The sequence below is a fragment of the Gorilla gorilla genome, chromosome X, assembly GCF_029281585.2.
Source record: "Gorilla gorilla gorilla isolate KB3781 chromosome X, NHGRI_mGorGor1-v2.1_pri, whole genome shotgun sequence".
NCBI lineage: Eukaryota > Metazoa > Chordata > Mammalia > Primates > Hominidae > Gorilla > Gorilla gorilla.
Genome location: NC_073247.2, coordinates 65,220,583 through 65,244,287, shown reverse-complemented (window position 1 = coordinate 65,244,287; position 23,705 = coordinate 65,220,583). Strand labels below are relative to the sequence as shown.

The 23,705-nt window shown below is 40.4% G+C and overlaps 1 protein-coding gene across 1 annotated transcript; it reads right to left on the bottom strand.

The window, feature by feature from the left end:
- Window positions 1-322: 322 nt before the first annotated feature.
- LOC101145105 (X antigen family member 3) lies at window positions 323-12,357 on the bottom strand. Its single transcript, XM_031005748.2, has 3 exons — window positions 12,207-12,357; window positions 9,554-9,679; window positions 323-345 (listed from the first exon to the last, which is right to left on the bottom strand). The coding sequence occupies exons 1-3, from the start codon at window positions 12,355-12,357 to the stop codon at window positions 323-325; spliced, it is 300 nt and encodes a 99-aa protein (XP_030861608.2).
- Window positions 12,358-23,705: the final 11,348 nt, after the last annotated feature.

Here is a 23,705-nt window from a genome sequence, read left to right as displayed (position 1 = left end):
GGAGTAGCTGGGACTACAGTTACATACATACATGCATACATTCATGCATTCCTTCATTCATTTTCGTAGAGCTTATGTTGCCCAGGCTAGTGTCAGTCTCCTGAGCTCAAGCAATCCTCCTGCTTCAGCATCTCAAATGCTGGGATTACAGGCGTGAGCCACTACACCCAGCCACAATTTTCAATAGTCTCGAATACTTGGAAATAAAATTAACAAAAGATGTGCAAGAATTCTTTGGAAAAAACTGTAAAATTTTATTGAGATCTTTTTAAGTCAAACATCTTAGATAAAACCAGTTTGCGTTGTTTCAGCTTATTTTCATTCAAACCTGTGGTTGCCCTTCACCTATAATAGAAACATAAGAGGAGGGGACATTACTAGCAGAACTGTATTCAGATGACATTAAAGGTTTGCAAACAACACCAAAGTTTCACTTTTATGCAATGGACTAAAACCAGAAGTCTAAGAGTCGCCCTTCAGCTTACATTCCGTCAGACCTCATAGAGACTTTGGAGATAGACTTCCAAGCATATACATTAAAAAATTTTTTTAAACACACCCTACTTTCTAGTGCTACAAGAAAACCAAAAGACAGTCCGAAGTCAGAACACATTAAATCAAGTGAACCTATTAAAAGAGGGGTTAAAATAGAAAACAAAAGTTGTGTATAATTTTACTAAAAATAAAACCAACACTCAAAAAGCCTAAGAAACAAATGGAATTTACAAAAAAAAAAGAATAATTTAATGTTCTGGCTTGAAACTATGGTCTGGATGTCAAATAGGCTCCTGGAAGTAGTTTGAAAGCTATCTTTTAAGAAAACAGTTAATGTCACATTAAGAACTGCATAACTGAAGTGAATAGAAAGGCCAGTATTTGATTTTTCCCTCTTGTGCAAAAGTACAAAAAAAAAATCTTGCTTTAAGCTAGTTTACCTTTATGTCGTTTTTCAGGTATGGTAAACATTTGTCCCCAGTTTTCACCTAACAGTGCTGATGTCAACATGAATAATGACTCTTTTTTCACTGGAAAAATCGTACACTCATGCATGTACGATTTCAAGAACTATCTCCGATTGAATCCGCAAATCCCTCCTCCCCCCATCTCTGACTTTACCATCAACCTAGGTAAATGTACCCTTGCCAAACCCCAAAAACAAGAGACTAAAATGCAACCCAGTCGGAGCCGAGAAATCGTGTTTTAACCACGAACACCCCAACAGCTACCCCTCAATTGATGTACTTTTTCTAAAAAATCTAAGACCCTCCCACCAAATTTATCCTCCATTTCATACAATAAATGCAATAACTATACTTCTGCCCTAATACTAACATGATACTTTGAGCATATCCCTCTGAAAACACTGCCCCATATATTATGTCCTAAATCAATTATACTCTAATTATAAGTAACCCTCTCGGCCAAACCTCTGCCAATTCAATTTTAAAGACCCTGAATTTCCAGAACTGTAAACAACCATTCGTACTTATTTCTTTTTCATATTTTAATTTTACATTTAAGTATTTATATAGTTAATGTAGCTTAACTATTCAAAGCAAGACACTGAAAATACCTAGATGGGTCCACATGACACCATAAACAGATAGGTTTGGTCCTGGCCTTTTTATTAGCTCTTAGTAAGATTATGCACGTAAGCATCCTTGCCCCAGTGAAAATGCCCTCTAGATCACCCGGATCAAAAGGAGCAGGTATCAAGCACGCAAGAGTGCAGCTCAAAACACCTTGCTCAACCACACCCCCACGGGAAACAGCAGTGATAAATCTTTAGTAATAAACGAAAGTTTAACTAAACTATACTAATATTTAGGGTTGGTCAATTTCATGCCAGCCACCGCGGCCATAGGATTAACCTGAGCTAATAGAGCTCGGTATAAAGAGTGTTTAAGGTCTGCCCTCAATAAAGCTAAACTCCAACTAAGTTGTAAAAAACTTCAGCTGAAATAAAATATACTACGAAAGTGGCTTTAATACCCTGAAGACACAATAGCTAAGACCCAAACTTGGATTAGATACCCCACTACGCTTAGCCCTAAACCCTAATAGTTACATTAACAAAACCATTCGCCAGAGTAGTACAAGCAACAGCTTAAAACTCAAAGGACTTGGCGTTGCTTTATATCCCTCTAGAGGAGCCTGTTCTATAATCAATGAACCCAGATACATCTCACCACCTCTTCCCCCCAGCCTATATACTGCCATCTTCAGCAAACCCTAAAAAGGTTATAAAGTAAGCGCAAGTACACACATAAAAACGTTAGGTCAAGGTTTAGCCCATGAGGTGGCAAGAAATGGGCTACATTTTCTATGTTCAGAAACTCTCACGACAACCTTTATGAAATCCAAGGCTCAAGGAGGATTTAGCTGTAAACCAAGAGCAGAGTGCTTGGTTGAATAAGGCCATGAAACACGCACACATCACCCATCACCCTCAAGTATTACTCCAGAAATCACTACTACTAAAAATTTTCTACACACATATAGAGGAGATAAGTCATAACAAGGTAAGCGTACTGGAAAGTGTGCTTGGACAAACCAAAGTGTAGCTTAACCCAAAGCATCTGGCTTACACCCGGAAGATTTCATCACGACCTGATCACTTTGAGCCAACTCTACCTCCAAATCTCACTAAAAATATTATTAAATTATCTTAATCAAACCATTTACCCTAGACAAAAGTATAGGCAATAGAAATTTTTACCCTGGCGCAATAGACATAGAACCGTCAGGGAAAGATGAAAGAACTGTATCAAGCATCAAAAAGCAAAGACAAACCCTTATATCTTCTGCATAATGTATTAACCAGAAATAACTTTACACAGAGAATTATAGCCAAGTTCCCCAAAACCACACGAGCTACCGAAGAACAGCTGAAAGAGCACACTTACCTATGTGGCAAAATAGTGAGAAGATTCATAAGTAGCAGTGACAAGCATACCCAGCCTGGTGATAGCTGGTTGTCCAAGATGGGATCTTAATTCAACTTTAAACTTACCCACAGAATTACTTAATCTCCCCATAAGTTTAGACAGCTCTTTAGACCCTAAGAAACAACCTTCCTACAGAGAGTAAAAAATATTTCCACCATAGTTGGTCCAAAAGCAACCACCAATTAAGAAAGCGTTTAAGCTCAACATCTATCTTAAATTCTAGTCACTCTACTGAACTCCTAACATCACATTGGACTAATCTACTACTTAATAGAAGCAATAATGTTAATATAAGTAATATGAAAACATTCTCCATTGCATAAGATTACATCAGACTGGAATAACCCACTGACAGTTAGCCTAATATTAATAAACGATATAATAAGCTCTTTATTATTTACACTGTTAACCCAACACAGGTATGCTCTAAGGAAAGAATACAAAAAGTAAAAGGAACTCCGCAAATTTTACCCCGCCTGTTTACCAAAAACATCACCTCTAGCATTACCAGTATTAGAGGCACTGCCTGCCCAGTGACATATGTTCAATGGCCGCAGTATCCTGACTGTGCAAAGGTAGCATAATCACTTGTTCCTTAAATAGGAACTTGTATGAATGACCACACGAGGGTTCAGCTGTCTCCTACTTTTAATCAGGGAAATTGACCTATCCGCGAAGAGGCGGATATAAACAAATAAGACAAGAAGACCCTATGTATGGAGCTTTAATTTATTAATGCAAATAAAAACTTAAGCCTACAGGCCCTAGCCTACTATCCCTGCATTAAAATTTTTGGTTGGGGTGACCTCAGAGCATAATTCAACCTCCGAGCAACCTAAACTAAGATTGCACTAGTCTAAGCAAGTTAACATATATTGACCCGATAATTTGATCAACGGAGTAAGTTACCCTAGGGATAACAGCGCAATCCTATTCTAGAGTCCATATCAACAATAGGGTTTACAATCTCGATGTTGGATCAGGACATCCTAATGGTGTCGCCGCTATTAGGGGTTCGTTTGTTCAACAATTAAAGTCCTATGTGATTTGAGTTCAGACCTGAGTAATCCAGGTCGGTTTCTATCTATTTAACATTTCCCCTACTATGAAAGGACAAGAGAAATAGGGCCCACTTCATAAAGTGCCCTCGCTCCACAGATGATGCTATCTCAATCTAACAAATCATCACATACCCTACCCAAGAACAGGGTTTGTTAAGATGGCAGAGCCCGGCAATTGCATAAGACTTAAAACTTTATAATCAGAGGTTCAACTCCTCTCATTAACAATATACCTATAATTAACCTTCTCCTACTTATTATCCCTACTTTCATCGCTATAGCATGCCTTACACTCGTCGAATGAAAAATCTTAGGCTACATACAACTACGCAAAGGACCTAACATTGTAGGTCCCTACGGGCTGCTTCAACCATTCGCTGACGCAATAAAACTCTTCACCAAAGAACCCTTACAGCCCTCAACATCTACTATTACCCTTTATATTATTGCTCCAATCCTAGCCCTTCCTATCGATCTCCTCTTATGAACTCCCCTCCCTATACCAAATCCTCTAATTAATTTTAACATAGGCCTCCTATTTATACTAGCCATATCAAGCCTAGCCATTTATTCTATGATCAGGATGAGCATCTAATTCAAAATATGCACTAATTGGCGCATCACGAGCTGTGGCCCAGACAATTTCAAATGAGGTCACCCTAGCCATTATCCTGTTATCAGTTTTACTGATAAGTGGTTCATTTAACTTATATGCATTCATCACAATGCAAGAACTCCTCTGACTGCTCCTACCATCATTACCCCTAGCCATAATATGATTATCCCCACACCAGCAGAAACTAACCGAGCCCATTTTGATCTAACAGAAGGAGAGTCAGAATTGTCTCAGGCTTCAACATCAAATATGCCGCAAGCTCATTTGTCCTCTTCTTTATAGCAGAGTACATGAATATTATCGTAATAAATGCCCTAACTACCACTATCTTCCTAGGAGCACTACATACCATATATTCACCAGAACTCTATACCATAAATTTCATTACCAAGACCCTTCTTTTAACCACCCTATTCTTATGAATTCTAAGAGCATACCCTTGATTCTGCTACAACCAGCTCATATATCTTCTATGAAAAAATTTCCTACAACTTACACTAGCATACTGTATATGACATATCTCAATGCCTGCCCTAATTTCTAGCATCCCACCCCAAACACAGGAAACATGTCTGACAAAAGAACTACTTTGATAGAGTAAACAACAGAGGTTAAAATCCTCTTATTTCTAGAACTATAGGAATTGAACCTACCCCTGAGAATCCAAAATTCTCCATGCTACCTATCACACCATGTCCTAGAGTAAGGTCAGCTAAATAAGCTATCGGGCCCATACTCCGAAAATGTTGGTTACACCCTTCCCATACTAATTAAACCCTTAGCTCAACTTGTTATTTCCCTTATTATTTTTACAGGAACTCTCATCACAATGCTAGGATCACACTGATTTCTCATCTCAACAGGCCTAGAAATAAACATACTAGCCCTTATCCCAATCCTCATTAAAAAAATAAGTCCCCACTCTACGGCTGTACAAAAGCAGCAACCAAATATTTCCTTATGCAAGCAACCACATCTGTAATTCTCATAATACGTATCCTTTTCAACAACCTGTCCTCTGGACAATGAACAATAATAAACACTATTAATCAATTTTCATCATTAATAATAGTGACCCTAGTAATAAAACTAGGAATAGCCCCCTTTCAATTCTGAGTCCCAGAGGTAACCCAAGGAACCTCTCTAATACCTGGTATACTTCTCCTCACATGATATTGTGAAGAAACATCGATTATGTTTTAAATTTTCCCATCAACAAACATGAACATCCTCCTATCTATCACAATTCTATCCATTATAGTAGGCAGCTGAGGAGGGCTTAACCAAGCACAATTGTGTAAAATCTTAGCCTACTCCTCAATCACTCACATAGGCTGAATAATAGCAGCACTACTCTATAGCCCAAACATTACCATTCTAAACCTAACTATTTATTTTATCTTAACAATAACCATATTTTTAACACTCAACCTGAGTATAAGCACCACAACGCTGTCACTATTACACACCTGAAACAAATTAACATGGTTGACACCTATAATTCCACTAATTCTACTATCTCTAGGAGGTTTACCTCCATTAACAGGGTTCCTGCCTAAATGAATCATCATCCAAGAATTTACAAAAAACAAGAGCCTTATTGCCGAAACATTACAGCTATCATAACCCTACTCAACCTGTACTTTTACATACGCCTAATTTATTCCATCTCAGTGACATTATTCCCCACGTCTAATAATATGAAAATAAAATGACAATTCAAAAACACAAAGCCCATACTATTCTTCCCCCCACTTATCTCTTCTACCCTCCTCTTACCTATCTCTCCGTTAATACTAACTATAACTTAAAAATTTAGGTTAAATAAGACAAAGAGCCTTCAAAGCATGAAGATTACACTTAATTTCTGTGACAGACCTGAGGACTGAAAGACTCTATTCTGCATCAATTGAACGCAAATCAACCACCTTAATTAAGCTAAGCCCTTGCTAGATTGGTGGAATTCAAACCCACGAAAATTTGAAAATTTCGTTAACAGCTAAACACCCTAATCAACTGGCTTCAATCTACTTCTCCGCCGTTGGGGGAAAAGGTGGGAGAAGCCCTGGCAGGACTGAAGCTTCTCCTGTGAATTTGCAGTTCAACATGAGAAATCCCCTCAGGGCTGCTAAAAAGCGGCCTTGGCCTCTGTCTTTAGATTTACAGTCTAATGCTTACCCAGCCATTTTACCTTTTTTTCCCCACTTATGTTCATCAATTGTTGATTGTTTTCAACTAACCACAAAGACATAGGAACGCTATACCTGCTATTCAGCACATGGGCAGGGATACTAGGCACCACCTTAAGCCTTCTAATTCAAGCAGAATTAGGCCAACCAGGAACTCTGCTAGGGGATGATCAGATCTACAATGTTACTGTTACCGCCCACACATTCATTATGATCTTCTTTCTGGTAATACCAGTCATAATTGGGGGATTCAGCAACTGATTAGTCCCTCTGATAATTGGTGCACCCAACATGGCATTCCCCCGAATAAATAATATGAGTTTCTGACTTCTTCCCCCATCTTTTCTGCTTCCACTTGCATCCTCAATAGTAGAAGCTGGCGCTGGAACCAGCTGAACAGTTTATCCCCCTTTAGCAGGAAATCTAGCACATGAAGAAGTCTCTGTGGATCTGACCATCTTCTTGCTCCACTTGGCAGGTGTTTCTTCTATCTTAGGGGCCATTAACTTTATTACCACAGTGACTCTTTTTTCACTAGGAAAGTATTTCTGATTACATAATTAATTATATAGCCACATTAGTGTTAAGCTATCACTATCATTTTTGACATCAAAACATCAAATAAGTATATATCATGAACAGTGTGGCAAAAAAGGAAACAGAGATAGAGGGAAATGGAAAAGAAGAGTAAGACACATGAAGAAGACAAATATTTGTTTCTAAAAGTAAGTGTGTTTGAGGGACAACTGGCAAATGTCACAAGTTCTACAGTCTTTGTGATGTTTAGATATTCAGGTATTACAGGAATATGTTAAATAATGAGTGTGTTCTTATCATATCAATAATTTCATCCATACTTTGAAAATATTAGAGTTCAAGAATGTATTCATTTTCTATTACACCCTATATTCAAAACCTGTGTCTTGTACATATTCCATGTTCATCTTTTTCCATTTTCTTCTAGATAGTGTAAACTACTATATACTACTGGATACTTTATTCATAGCTATTTTTCAAAAGAACAAGCTTTTAAATTTATTACTTTTGGATTAGTTTGCATTTTACTAATGATTTGTACCTGTCTTTTATTCACGACCTCTTTCCTCTTCTGTTAGGTTTATTCCGTTGCTCTTTTATTATTATTTTTGTTTTTTATTATGATTTTCTTGTATCATGTAATTTGCTATCCGCTTTAATAAGATGTGCATTTAAGGCTATGATCTTCCTAAGAACGCAATTGAGGCTTGTTCAATAGACTCCTGGAAATAGTCTGAAAACTATATTTTAATGCAAATAGTCTAATGAAATGGTTTAGCAGTGTAGAGTAAAAACATCTAGGTAATTTCTTTCCTACACATGGAGTGTTTCCTTTAAATTCAGAAGCTCTTCTAATTAACAGTCAGCAATTTGGAAAATATGTGTAAACTATGCTGAATACTCAGGAATTAGTGAGTTATGGACTTTAAACTTTAGATCCTATTAACTGACATCTCAAGACAGAAATTTATAATATGTAATCTATGATACAGTTAGAGGTGATTCTATCATATGTGTCTTCAATGTAATTACACACAGTAGCTCATGAAGACTAACAGTAGGGCAAGGAGCATGCTCACTGGCCTACATGCATTCTCCCTACTTCATGGGCCACAGAAACCTGTCTCCTGCCATTTTATTATTCAGATATTCAAGGCTTCACTGCTGAAAGGATTTAAACTGCAATTATTCATTAAGAGCCACAGAACTGGTCAGGCACAGTGGCTCACGCCTGTAATCCCAGCACTTTGGGAGGCCCAGGCGGGCGGATCATGAGGTCAGGAGATCAAGATCGTCCTGGCTAACACGGTGAAACCCCGTCTCTACTAACAATACAAAAAATTAGCCAGGCGTGGTTGCAGGCACCTGTAGTCCCAGCTACTCGAGAGGCTGAGGCAGGAGAATGGCCTGAACCCGGGAGGCGGAGCTTGCAGTGAGCAGAGATCGTGCCACTGCACTCTAGCCTGGGCGACAGAGCAAGCCTCCATCTCAAAAAAAAAAAAAAAAAAAAAAGAGCCGCAGAATTCAGAATTTGACAAAATTCAAGAACAGTCATTCAGGTCTCCATATAGAGAAACAAATATCAAGCAGAGTGGTTGTTTATTTTCTTAGGAGCAATGAAGTCTCAACTCAGATATTATAATTGGACTGAAGCTGATTGTTATGATAAACAAATCATGAAAGTCAAGTATCTTTGTATTCTATCCAACAAAACCACAGCATGTAGAAATCAGCACTGAAATGGAATTTAATCTGATGTGCATTCACTATTTTCAGTAAGAGCAAACATGGGTGTAGAATTTATAGGATTCATCCAGAATCTCACAAATTATGGTAGAGCTGATACTAGAATCCTCTTCAGTTCTCAGCACATTTCACACAAACTGGTATTACAAATGCACAATGTATTTGTTAAAAGCAGAAATTAAAAACTAATTCGAAAATTGTGAGCTGTTGGTTATACTCAGAAGAAAATGCTTTCACATTTGATGATTCAATATGGCTTTGACCCAATTTGTTTCTGTATCTGATAGTGTTTAAGTCTTGCAGTCAGGCATTCAGGGTCTGAACTACCTTTCAAAGAAAGTCTGTATTTGAGCTCTGTTTTTAAAGGGGCACTAATGTTCTCTGCTTTTATTATCAAAAGTATAATATTGTGGAAAACAGAAAGCACCTAATTTTGCATCTTAATGGATAACATACCTGCTTCTGGCATTTTAAAATGCTCTAGTTTTGGCAGAATCTTCCCCTTGACATCAGGATCATCTCTGCATTCATTCCCAGTCTTTGACTGAGACAGCTCCTGGAGATCAGCTTCCAGGTCAGACACTTAAAAATGCAAAAATTATCGACTGAAGCAGACAAACATAAAATATAAATAAGGAAATTATAATATTCTTTTCCTCAGCGTTATGAAATAAAAGCCTGTAGGCTAGTGTCATAACAAATGTGATGCAAAAATGTTACAATTTCGTTTTCTCATTTATGAAGTCTTATTTTATTTTATGTATTTGTTTTTTGAGACAGGGTCTCACTCTGTCCAGGCTGCAGTGCAGTGGTACCACCTCGGCCCACTGCAGGCCCAACCTTCTGGGCTCAACGGATCCTCCTGTCTCAGCCTCACGAGTAGCTGAGCCTATAGGTGAATGCCACCACCAAGGATAATTTTTGTATTTTTTAGTAGTGATGGAGTTTCCCCAGGTTGCCCAGGCTGGCCTCAAACTCCCAGGCTCAAGGGATCTGCCGGCCTTGGCCTCCCAATGTTTTGGGATTATATACATGAGGCACTGGTCCTGGCCTGAAATCTTATTTTAAATGACAATCTAAGGATAAATCACACTATACCTACATTTTCCATAAGTTAGTTACCATTGTGTATTATGAATAGCGAGTATCAACTATCTAAGAAATCTGAAGTCTGCCACATAAATAGCGTTTTAATCATAACTTAAATGTAATTTTCTGAGAGTTTACATCAATGTATTGGCTGGCCTATGACAAGTCATACAGTTGTGACACCCATCCCTTGTTGAAGTAACTTGAAAATTTTCTGGTAAAATTAATTAAAGTTATGCTTAGGTCCAAAGGCCCTACATGTAACTTTCCGTAGATTAATCTCATTGAGAATGAAGTACCAACAACAACAGCAAAATCACTGTCCTGCAGTGAGAGTACAGGAAGTTGAGTGCAAATAAATAACTGGGTATATACCCAAAGGATTATAATTCATTCTACTATAAAGACACATGCACACATATGCTTATTGCAGCACTATTCACAATAGCAAAGACTCAGAACCAACCCAAATGCCCATTAATGACAGACTGGATAAAGAAAATGTGGCACATATACACCATGGAATACTACGCAGCAATATAAAGGGATGAGTTCATGTCCTTTGCAGGAACATGGATGAAGCTGGAAACCATCATTCTCAGCAAACTAACACAGGAAAAGAAAACCAAACACTGCATGTTCTCACTCATAAGTAGGAGTTGAACAATGAGAACACATGGACACAGGGAGGGGAATATCACACACCAGGGCCTGTCCGGAGCTGGGGGGGCTAGGGGAGGGAGAACATTAGGAGAAATACCCAATGTAGATTATGGGTTGATGGGTGCAGCAAACCACCATGGCATGTGTATACCTCTGTAACAAACCTGCACATTCTGCACATACATCCCAGAACTTAAAGTATAATTTAAAATAAATAAATAAACCAGGATTGTGGACAGTCATATTCTGGAAACCCCCTTAACAGTGAATTGCTAAATAATCCATGGCCCAAATTCTGTCAGTGTTTACCTTGAAAATGCTACCCGTTGAGGACACAATTTCTGTTTCATGATAATCTTACAGCACTTTAAGTTTTCTAATTATAAAAGTGTTTAAACAACTTTTAAAAGCCTCTCAAAATCATACTAATATAGCTATTCGTATGCCAGTGTCCTGAATTATCCAACTTTTACCAAACATACTGTCAAAAACACCAATGAAAGGAAACAGTGGCTGTCATTCATTGAGATCTTTTCTGGAGTTTCTATCCTGCTTCACTGAACTGTGTTTTGTCCTGAGCCAATAATGAAGTACCTTATAGTACAGCCATATTTGGGTATTACGCATCTTAAGCAAAACCAGTCACTTTCTCTTACAACATAGATGATAGGAAGAACATAAACCTTGAAACGAAATATGAATTCTGTCTCCATGACTCAAGTGTTCTTTGGTAAACCTCAACCCATGAGCCTCAGTTTTCTTATTTATAAAATGGGGCTAACATCCCTATGCAAGTGGGCTTTACTCAGGGTGTTACAAGGTAAGGTGACTTGGCACTCTACGTGCTATTAAAGGGTGCATACAACACTGTGGACACCACGGTTGAGAAGATGATATAACATTCTAAGAAGATCAAATTACACTAGTGAAATAATGTACATTTTCTTACATCAAATGGTTTCAAAAATCAAGTTTTGTTGGAATGCAGAGCCCCTCCCATTCGAACCTCCAGGGTGGAGTTGAGAAGTTGCAACACAGCGCTGGGTGCTCCTCACTGGACACCTCTACCAGGCACTCTACAGACCTCAAGGCTGTGGTCACCTAAGTCCTAATTTAGCAAGGACTGTATTTGCAAGCATACAAAGCAGATCTCAAAGAAAAAGAGAAGATTCATTATATCCAGAGACTGCACAAGACTGCAAACCATACTCTTCACTTTTCCAGCCAACTTTCAGCAAATGTTTGAGATCCTTTCCTAATGTTTTCTTTCCTCCTGTTACTGGTCATGGTATAATGTGTGATGCACACATAGGCCTCTTCCCCTTCCCACAGACATCTTTCGTTCCCTTCCCAGCACCTTGAATCTCAGCTGCACCCTGATCTTCTTCTCTTTCCTGACCAGGTGTAGGATCCCGACTTTCAGTTGGTGGTTCCTCTTCTTGAGACTCTTCATGACTGGGCTCCTGGGACCAGGAGGGATGAGTGTGTGCAAATACACTCACATACATCTCAGTAATATAAGTATACAGAATACATAGATACTTCTGATCATAAGTCTAAGACATTTCTCCAACACTATTTCATATTCTTAATGTTTCATAAAGTTACTCTTCCCACAGAGAGTTTACTCTAAGACAGTTACCCTCAAGGGCTTTGGAAGCCATTTTAATCTGTCTTGGTACAGATGTGTGCAATCAGTTATCAATAAGCATGAGAAGGAAGTCATGGGCAAAAACCGGGGAACAGAAGATCATCCATCCAGACAAAACCAGAACATAATCCTCTTGGATTAGTCTGTCCTTCATGAGATGCCATGATCATTTTTTATCAACATGGAAGACCTTTACCAGTGTATGTATACTATTTCAACAACACTATCACAAAAATAACTTTCTGCTAATAGAAAACATTGAATGTTAAGGCACTCACAAGCAGAGGCACAGTCAGCTCAGAAGGTCATAAACTTCATCTTGGTATAGGCCTATATGTTGATCTTCCTTGGCACCTCGTATTTCACTCTGCAAACAGAATACGGTGATTGGGAAAATGCACTTGAGAGGATAGTTAGCTATATTTGGCCACTTCTATGGACAAATGTTAACTTGTAATTTTTTTAAAATTTGGAAAATCTTTGAAAGTAAGTCCCAGGGCAAGTGTGTGTGTATGTCTTCTGAATCGTATGCTTGCAAAGCTACTTATGTTGGTCAAGCTAGCACAGCAATGTCTTAAGGCTCCTGGCAAAGACGCAGGAAATTTCTGATGAGGTTTTTGGTGTCACAATTGGACTCTCCATCATGGAGACATTTAGGAAATACAGCTAGAGAATTAAAATCTGAGTGGCAACGGCTTATCTCACACACCCATTTGCTAGGCCCATTTGCCCCCTAAAATCAAGTTTTGTTGGAATGCAGAGCCCGGCCCATTCGAACCTCCACGGTGGAGTTCAGAAATTGTGACACAGCGCTGGGTGCTCCTCACGGGCCACCTCTGCCAGGCACTCTACAGAACTCAGGGCTGTGGTCACCAGCCCGCAGCGTTCCCAGTTTCTAGCCTCCTTCCTTACCACGCACTTCCTCCCTTCACAGCCCTTCCCACCCACCCAGACTCCCCACCTAGGAGTCTGGAATCTGTCCTCTGTTGGGGGTTCCAGATGCTTCCAGGACTCAGATACCTCCAACAGCAACCCCAGCAGTCGCCCCAACTCCGCCTGACCCCCCTCCACTCCGTGGCCCTCCTTGCTCCCTAGCTGTGGCCCTGCCAAGACCAGAAGGCCCATGGCCGTGGTGCCGCATGAGAAGAACTACGACCTTGAGGCACTTCTACCTCTGAGCCAGGGACCATGCCGCCTGACCCATTCAGAAGCTTGCTGGCTCCTCCTCACACTCATTCTCACTTCACCTCCCGGGAGGACTGCCCTGCGGACCTACCCGCTATGTTTCAGTAGGGGAGAAAGAGTCCAGACAGCAGGAAAGCGACCCTCACACCCTCTCAGCCCCATAGCGTTTGCAACGTGCTGCAAAGGGGTCGACCAGAAGAAGCCTAGTGAACATGTGCACTGAGGCGGCCACCCAAGAAGCATGCACAGTGAGATCTGACTTTGTCTTGTGGGCTGAGTTGCCCCTCCTTGTCCCGCCACGTCCAGTCCTCCTCTCCTTCCCAGGTCCCCACTAAGGAAGTTGGAATCCGTCCTCTGTGGGCGGATTCATATGCTTAGGGACTCAAAGACCTCAAATAGTGTACCCCTTCACAACTCACTCCAAGTGCAACTGACCCTCCTCCCCTCTAGGGCCCTCCTTCCTTCCTTGTCTGGGCCTCCCATGACAACAAGGCCATGGCAGCATCACTGCCTTTTGGTAGAAGGATGACCACCTTGCAACCCTTTTCTCTACGTGGCCATGGATCCAGTCACCTGATGCACGCAAAGACCACCCGCCCCTCCTCACACTCACTCCCCCTTCAACTTCTGGGAGGGCTGATCTGCGGACCTACTGGCTGGATCCTAGTTGACAAGAACGAAAGAAGTCACCACCTGTCGCCAGGCCCAGTGGCTCACACCTGTAATCCTAGCACTTTGGGAGACCGAGGCGGGCGGATTGCCTGAGCTCATGAGTTCCAGACCAGCCTGGGCAACACGTTGAAACCTTGTCTCTACTAAAATACAAAAAATTAGCAGGGCGTGGCGTCGTGCACTTATAGTCCCAGCCACTCAGGAGGCTGAGGAAGGAGAATTGCTAGAACCTGGGAGGCGGAGTTTGCAGTGAGCCAAGATCACGCCACTGCATGCCAGCCTGGACAACAGAGCGAGAGTCCACCTAAAAAAAAAAAAAAAGTCACCATCTGTCAGGGCTCTGCAGGGACAGGAGACAGACACCAAGGCACATGGGCAACAAAGGACTTGCCCAGCAAGGGGCATGCACACTATTAAGTCACATACATGCAGGGCCAGACAGGATTTTCCTGCTGTCCCCAGACTCACATCCACAGGGTCTCAGGAACACAAAGAAAGGGACTTGAGAGATCTTTTTGTTTTGTTTTGTTTTGTCTCTTGCCAACCATTCTCATGCATCCAGAAACTTTGGGAACAGACAGTCCCACATCACCCTTAGTGGAGGACATATCTCAGAAAGACCTTTTGTGAAAGAACTAAATTATTTTCATATCTATATTTATAAATGCTTTTCTTCAGACAGGATGTCACTCAGACACCCAGGCTGGAGGGCAGTGGCATGACCATACCTCACTGCAACCTCGATCTCCTGGGCTCAAGCAATCCTCAAGACACAGTCCCCCCGAGTGGCTGGTACTACAGGTGTGGACACCACACCTGGGCAATTGATTGATTTATTTTTTTAGGCAGTGGTCTCACTATGTTGCTCAGGCTGGTCTTGAATTCCTGGGCTCAAGTGATCCTCCCACCTTGGCCAATTTTTATACATGCTTTGATTAATCAATTTTTATTTGGTTCTGTGTTTTCTGTCATGCTTGCAATGAGTTTAACTAAATTCTAATGCAGACTAAATAAATACACACCTGTTTACTATTTTTAGGTTGTGTTATTGCACATTTAACTCTCTGGAATAGTAACAGATTTACATGAATATAACTGTAGGTCATTCAGGCAGTGTATAGTTCAGAAATCTCCATAGATGTTGATGGTAGGATCTAGGCTCAGTCTACTGTGACATGATGTACAGCAGTGGTGACTATGCTCATCATAAACTGCACTCCCCAAATAGCAGCCAAATAACCTGTTCATAAGACAGCTCTGACATTATTTGCATAACACTGTAAGGAAGAGCACTAACTCAAAAGAGCCACTAGTATGTCAGATGTGTACTGGCTTTAGGCACATTTATTCTGATTTTGAAATCTGGTGTAAAGTGGGTCTTTTAAAGTCAGGGACAGTTTTGTTAGAATTGGGTAGAAATCATAATGATTTAGGATTGATGGAGCCAACAAGACAAGGATTTTTAGACTAAGGCTTCAAAGAGTTTGGGGATTGAAAAACGTCATTTGACACTTTTTATTGAGGAGTTGATAGATCTTTCAGGCAGTTGCTGAAACAACAGTAAAGTTCTTTGCAACGTTTATTTTCCTAGGCAAGAGATTCCTGTGTTAGTAAACATGTTGATGAAGCTAGTGGAGTATAAACTCACACTAACGTAGACAGTAAGCTGTGTGCATGATTCCTGTTGTCTTTACTTTTATATTACTTAGCAGTTTAATGTGGGAAATAGTACATGAAAAGGAAGCATAGGAAGGGGGTCCTGATCAGACGTAGCTTTTTGTAAGTAAATTAGAACATATTGTTGAGCTGACTCCTATATATTCCATCCAGCTGGGTTTCCCTTAAGGAAATACCTTGAGTAGGAAAAGAGAGGTTTCTCAATTTCTCTGTCTCTAAAAAGCAGCTTGAGTAGGAATTGTGGTTCTTCAAGGTGTTTGTTTGTTTAGATGAAGTCTCACTCTGTCACCCAGGTTGGACTGCAGTGGCACAATCTTGGCTCACTGCAACCTCCACCTCCCAGGTTCAAGTGATTCTCCTGCCTTGGCCTCCCAAGTAGCTGGGACTACAGGCATGCGCTACCACTCCCAGCTAATTTTTGTATTTTTAGTAGAGATGGGGTTTCACCATGTTGGCCAGGCTGGTCTCGAACTCTTGACCTCATGATCCACCCGCCTTGGTCTCCCAAAGTGCTGGGATTACAGGCATGAGCCACCGCGCCTGGACCTTGTTTTTATTTTCGTTTAGTTTTGTTTTTGTTTTGTTTTGTTTGGAGTAAGAGCAGTCACAATCCTGACCTAATATTTAGTGTATCTTTTATCTTTCTTGTTAATTTCAGTTTTTAGTATAGTGCACTCACAAGTTCTCAAAGAATGGAACATAGTGATTTCCGGATTTAGACTTTCTGTGAGCAACTAATTAACACATGATCAAAGTCATGGCATCAGATGGCTGCATGGTTGTTCTTCACTGAGACCTGGATTTTAATGATTGCTGAGTAGCCGCACTCCAGCTTCAAAGGGCAGTGTTTAACCTCATGCCAAATTTAAGATTCTTCCCACGATTCTTGTGGGAGATAAACCTTGACCAGCTGGATGAGTTCAAAGAATGATAATTTTAAAGAAATGAGATAAAATAATTAGTAAATAGTATCCATTGCATACAAAATATACAAATACACGGCACATCCACATATACATACTTACATTTATTTGTGTACTGAAGTATATACAAACTGTGTATTTCTCATGCATTGTAATAAAAGAGTTTGAAGGTCACTACCTTAGAGATTATGAGACAAAATGTTTAGAGGCCCTTTCTTTAGCCATCTGTGAAGATGATGGATTAAGACTTGCTCAGAATAAATTCACTGTTGTCTGTAGCTTTCTACATAATGCTCTAAGTAGCTCTCAGTGATGTTTAAATTGGTCAGTTTTATTGTGGGCATTTGACCCTTAGGAAACTTATTTGCGAACTCCTGAGTTGGTGAGAAAAAGTCTGATTAGTGGTGGGGCTTTAGTTCCTACCATGTGTTTCTGCAGCTACAGGGTGTGTTCATGTGTATGCTTCTGCACTCGTCTGATGGTGCTTTGATGTGTTCCATTTCATTTCCCCCCTTTATTATTGACTGTCTCTTATGGTTCCTATTATGTACTTCATTAGCATCTAGTGACAGTGCCATCTGTGGTATTCGGATTTGATCCGTTTTACACACATTCCAAAATATTTTCAAGCATGAATATTTATTCTTACCAACTTTCCTGTAAGTACTCAGAGGAGTCCAATGCAATTAAATATGCATATTTGATGTTACATCTTACTGGGCAATAATTCTACTGCATTTATAATCAGACTAACAGACGTTACACTTGAGGTATATGTCACCATCATGCTTACATAAATGATACATTGACCAAGACATAGAATGAAAGATTCTGAGATATTGACATTTTTTTAAATGACCTTGAGAAATACACAATCATGGAATACTTGGAAAAATTCTCCCTTTGAAACTGATGCAGGATAGGCCAGCCCCAAAATTGAAGCTTAGCCTGAGAGGGCTCTTGGCTTTGCCCAGGAGAGATTTCAAGTGTGAGCTGGTAGTGTCAGACAGCAATCTTTTATTGAATGGGACTGCTCCTTGCAGAGCAGGGCTAACTCATAGGCACTACACTCAGAGTCACCAACCTATGGGGTCTTTGCAAACGCATTTCTATTGACTTATACCCACTTTCAATTATATGTACATTAAGGGCAGGTTAATGCAAGTTGAGGGGCGAGATATTTAGAACTTTCTATGAAAGGGGGTAACTTCCAGGCCATTGCCATGGGAAGCTGTTGTAACTTCCAGGTCATTGCCATGGCATTTGTAAACTGCGATGGTGCTGGTGGGAGTGTCTCATGCTAATAAGCAATAAGGGCAACCAGGGATCACCCTTGCAGCCATCTGCTGGTTTCTGCCAGTTTATCCACTTTATTCTGTCTGAATCAGATTCTGTTTTAGTCAGCAGGGTTATGACCAGAAACAAGTCCTGCCAGTCTCCTACCTTAGATATATGTTTCTGTATCATTTAAGCCCTGGGACAAGTTTCTCAGACTGAAAACATGGTTTGGTAAAGCTGGATGCTTTCTTAAGGGGATAGGGTAAGATCAGAAAATAATCCATACTTTTCAATCTGTGAGTAAATAAATTAAATAATGGATGAAAATGTATTTCTTAATGTGATGCAGAATGGTAGATATTAGATTAATACAGGGTCATGAATTTTTCTTTAACAGGCTTGGCAATAAATATTTTAGTCTTTGTGGGCCACATAGATTATGTGGCATATTGTTGTGTTTTTTAAAAATAAGAGTTTAAAATGTAAAAAAAAAAAAAAAGTCCTTATCTTAAAGGCTATGCAAAAATGGGCCATGGGCTGGATTTAGCTACCAAGCCATAGTCAGCTATCCCCTGGATTATCTTTTAATTCGAATATTTGAATGCTGCATTTTTGTACCAGTAGTCAAAATATTAACAAAGGAGAGCTCTACCTCCACATAATATTTAGAAAGGCTCAAGAGAAAGTCACTTTAGCCCTGAAAATGAGAAAAAGCCTAATAACCTATATTATCATTTTTTTTAGATCATGAGAGAGCTGAGGTAATAAGGCAGCCATGGGAACTGATACAAGAGGATGACAAGCCCCTCTGAGGAGAGATGACACACACAAACTGTGTTACCTCTGGCAGAACATGTGTGCAAGAAGTGACAGTCATAAAAGTGGGTAAGAAGGAAACAACTGAAATGTAACAAATTCATAAAGTTCAAACGCAGGCAACTGAGAGAGCTGGAATCCCTAGAAGTCTCTGACATAAGTAGAATCCACGTTCACAGACAGATGAGACCCTGTCTCAAATAAAAAAATAGTCAAACAGTATAAGGCTAAATAAAAAAATCAAGAACAAAAATAACAGATGCTGGTGAGTTTATGGAGAAAAGGCAATGCTTATACACTGTTGGTGGAAGTGTAAATTATTTCAGCCACTGTGGAAAGGAGTGTGGCAATTCCTCAAAAAGCTAAAAGCAGAACTACCATTTGACCCAGAATCCCATTACTAGGTATATAAAGACACATGCACAAGTATGTTCATTGAAGCACTATTCACAATAAAAAAGACAGAATCAACCTAAATGCCTGTCAATAGTAGACTGGATAAAGACAATGTGGTACGTATACACCATGGAATACTATGCATCTATAAGAAAAAGAGAGACATCATGACCTTTGCAGCAACATGGATGGAGTTGGAGGTGATTATCATTAGCAAACTAATGTAGGAACAGAAAACCAAATGCCACATTTACTCACTTATAAGTGGGAGCTAAATGATCAGAACACACGGACACATAGCAAGGACCAACATACTGGGGCCCATCAGAGGGTGGAGGGTAGGAGGAGGGAGAGGATATGGAAAAATAACTGATGGACGCTAGGCTTAATACCTGAGTGTCAAAATTATCTGTACAACAAACCCCTGTGACACGCATTTACCTGTATTACAAACCTGCACATGTACTCCTCAACCCAAAATAAAAGTTTCAAAAAAAGTCACAAAATTTATGAAATATTCTGATATTTCTACTGAGAAGAAATAAATTCACTTATTTTTGTACAAAGAAGGAAGAAAGGAAGAAGGAAGGGAGGGAGGGAGGGAAAGAGGAATGAAGGAGGAGAAGAAAACAGAGAAAAATAGGGCTGAACAAATGTGTCTGTCTCTACCCAAACAGCTCTTGATGAGAAGGCACTTTGAGCAACTTGAGTGAGAAGTAACATAAATCAGAGGATGTATTAGTCTGTTCTCATGCTGCTGATAAAGACAAACCTGAGACTGGGCAATTTACAAAAAAGAAAAAAAACAAAAAGAGGTTTAATGGAGAACTCACAGTTCCACATGGCTGGGGAGGCCTCACAATCATGGCGGAACGCAAGGAGGAGCAAGTCACGTCTTACATGGATGGCAACAGGCAAAGGGAGGGAGGTTGTACAGGGAAACTCCCCCTTATAGAACCATCAGATGTTGTGAGACCCACTCTCTATCACGAGAACAGCATGGGAAAGACCTGCCCCCATGATTCAATCACCTCCCACCGAGTCCCTTCCACAGGGTGGGGACACCACCAAACCATATCAGAAGATCTCAATCATCTCCATTTACAGCCTTTCAAAAGTTATTCTGGCTGTTGTTTCTGAGCAATTCAAAACTGCCCTGGGGCCCAATGAATCCATGTATTCTCCTGAAGGGCATCTTTTACCTGGATTAACAGCACAGCTGAGAACCAACACAGACCGGTTAGTTTAGGAAGAAAAAGAAAAGAAAAATACAGTAGACCAACATTTCCCTCCCCCATGATATTGTTCTCTTTTCACTTTTTCCATTCAATGTAGAGAAGGATATTTGAATCCCAAAATTTCTAAGCTGAGAGACCTCTGAAACATTATCCTATACAGCCATTTTCAAAATATTTTTAGCAACAGAACACTTTTGTGAAATGAAATTTCATCTAAAAGCCTACTGCAGAAAATGGGGTGATAAAGTAATATTTTTCATATAAATGTATCACTTTAGTTTCAAGTTATCTTTCTATAAAGGCTGTCAGTAAATTTGATTGAGGTTCTTTTGAGGAACCTAACAAATTATTCTGTGGATTTCTGCATAACACTTCAGTTCCATATTAGCTTCTACATCTGATTTTTTGGTGTTTTTACTGTTACCGTTTCACGGCTGCAAGAAGATCTTGATTTTCACAATATATTTATCACTAATCTGTATCTTGGGAAAAAGAGAACCTCACTTTAAAAATAAACGAGTTACAAGTAAAGGATGGAAGAAGATATACCCTGCAAACATGAACCACATAAAAACTCAAGATGTCAAATTAATACCTCACAAAGCACTCTTTATAGTGGAGATTATTACAAGGGACAAAATGGGACATTACATAATAATCATGAGATCCGGTCATTTAAAAGTGTGTGGCGCCTCCCTCCCCTCCTCCAACTCTCTCTCTTGCTCCTGCTTTTGCCATGTGAAGTGCTTGCTCCTGCTTCACCTTTTACCATGAGCAAAATCTTCCTGAGGCCTCCCCAGAAGCTGTTACCAGAAAGGGGTCCCGATCCAGATCGCAAGAGAGGGTTCCTGGATCTCGCCCAAGAAAGAATTCAAGGTGAGTCCACAGTGCAAAGCAAAAGCAAATTTATTAAGAAAGTAAAGTGGTGAAAGTACAGCTACTCTACAGACAGAGTAGGGTATTCCCAAAAGTAAGAAAAGGAATGCATCCACCCTTGGTAAAATACTCGTTTATATACAGGATAAAAAAGATTATGGGGAGATGTGCTCTGCTACAAGGGTTTGTAATAAAGGATTAATTTTCTTAATTACTATATCTTGCAAGAATTGATATTATGATCTTTAAAGCAAAATTAGGAATGCTTCTGTTCTCAAGATATTGGGATATCACGACACTCCTAAGTCTGGGTCTGTTCAGTAAAAACATCTAGAGGCTAGAAATACCTAATTTTCTGAGAATGCAGCCAAGCAAATCCCAGCCTCCTTTTTCCTAGATTTTTCTTATTTTTTCAAGATAGAATTGCTCTGGTTCGAACGCCTCTGACAAATGCGGCGCCATGCTTTCTGTACAGCCTGCAGAACCATGAGCTAATTCAAACGTCTTTTCTTTATAAATTACCCAGACTCCAAGTATTTCTTTACAGCAATGCAAGATGGCTTAATACAGGGTCTGCATTGCTTAGGAGTCTCATGTTGATTGCAGTGTCCTTAGTGGTTTCTGAAGGAAGGCTAACTTATCTCCCAAATCCTGCTGGTGATGCTGATTTGCTCACGTATGTCTGTGGCTGGTGTAACTTGCATTTTTGTCTCTCTCATCTTGGTCAGAATCTGGTAATCCCTGGCTGACTCAGCCTCAGCCCATGTGTGCTAGCTTCTGCAGACCCCTCTGAATCTGGGCTTCATTCTCCCTTCCGCCCCTGGCCAGGGTTGTCCACTCCACAGCCTCAGCTGCAAGGTAACCTAGTCCTTATCTGGTTTAAGCTTGCCTCATGGTAGCACCCCTGGCTCTTGAATCAGCCACTTTCCATACCCTCCAACCCCTCCACCTTCCTCAGAGAATGCAGCCCCTTGGGGTCTCACCTACAACACAGCAATAACCAAGATCAGCTCTTGAAAGCAAAATCCCTCATTTCTAACCATCTATTTGCCCACTTTGTAGACGATAGCATGATCCAATAGACATGGAGAACGTGGTGATTCAAGTAAAAGGAATGATCATTACAAAAGCTTGTTCCTTGAGAATGTGGAACGGCATGGGATCCAAGTGAAGGGTGTTAAGGAAAAAAATTATTCATGGCATTTGTTAAAGAACGGTAAGGCAGACTTCATTCAGGACCATCAAGATAGGTGTAGGGAGCACTGCTATGGGGTTTTGTAGTGAAGGGAGAGAAACTGGGTTCCACTCCAAATACAACAACGGAAAGTGGAAATTTATAGCCAAGGAGCAGGGTGGGGAGCAATGGATGGAAAATTACTAAGAGGAAACACCACGGGTAAGGGGGTATTGTGGCTAAATTGAACTAACAGGATTGTTGGTGAAGGTGGGCCAGGGTGACCAGACATCACCTGGGGGATGAGGAACCTAACTGAGATATTGATGATGGGAAATTCTAACTAAACTGACTTAGCAGGATTCTTGTTAAAATTGCACAATGCAGCGACAAACATGGCAGTCTAAAAGTCCCCTGTCCAGGGCTGTCTACTCCACAGCCTCGACTGCAGGGTCACCTAGCCCCTAGCTGGGTTAGGCTTCCTTTATGGCATGATCTTTAGCTCTTGAATCAGCCACTTTCCACATCTTCCCTTCCATCCTCAGGGAATGCAGCCCCCTGTGAGACCACCTACTTAACAGCAAGAACCAGGATCAGCCTAAACTCTAGCACTCCCTTTTCCAACTTTTTAGATAATAAATACAGATAGAGGAACATGATAATTCAGGAGAAAGCATAACTGCAAAGGATGATCCCTTAAGAAGGTGGAGGGCATAGGATCCAGGTGAAGGGCCTGGTCTCAAGTAGGATCCTGTCTCTTCCTCCAGGGAAGCAGCCAAGATTATAAGTGCAGGTCTACTGCTGTTGGGAAGTGGTGTGAATTCTTCTCTGATTGCTTCTATTTTCTCAAGGGAATATCAGTGAATATCATGAGAAAATTGGGTGCTGGTGCTTGTGGAGGGATCTTGTAAGTAGACTAGACAGAGAAGGTACACTTGTGGAGGGTGTACATTGTTTGTCTACTTGGCGG

Bases quoted from the DNA above. Each gene is read 5' to 3' on its own strand.
- LOC101145105 (XM_031005748.2), bottom strand. From the start codon at position 12,357: ATGTATGTGAGTGTATTTGCACACACTCATCCCTCCTGGTCCCAGGAG. The intron at 9,680-12,206 runs GTGCTGGGAAGG...TGCATTTTTAAG, and splicing joins GGGTGCAGCTGAGATTCAAG to TGTCTGACCTGGAAGCTGAT. The intron at 346-9,553 runs GTATGTTATCCA...TTTCTATTATAG, and splicing joins TTTTAAAATGCCAGAAGCAG to GTGAAGGGCAACCACAGGTT.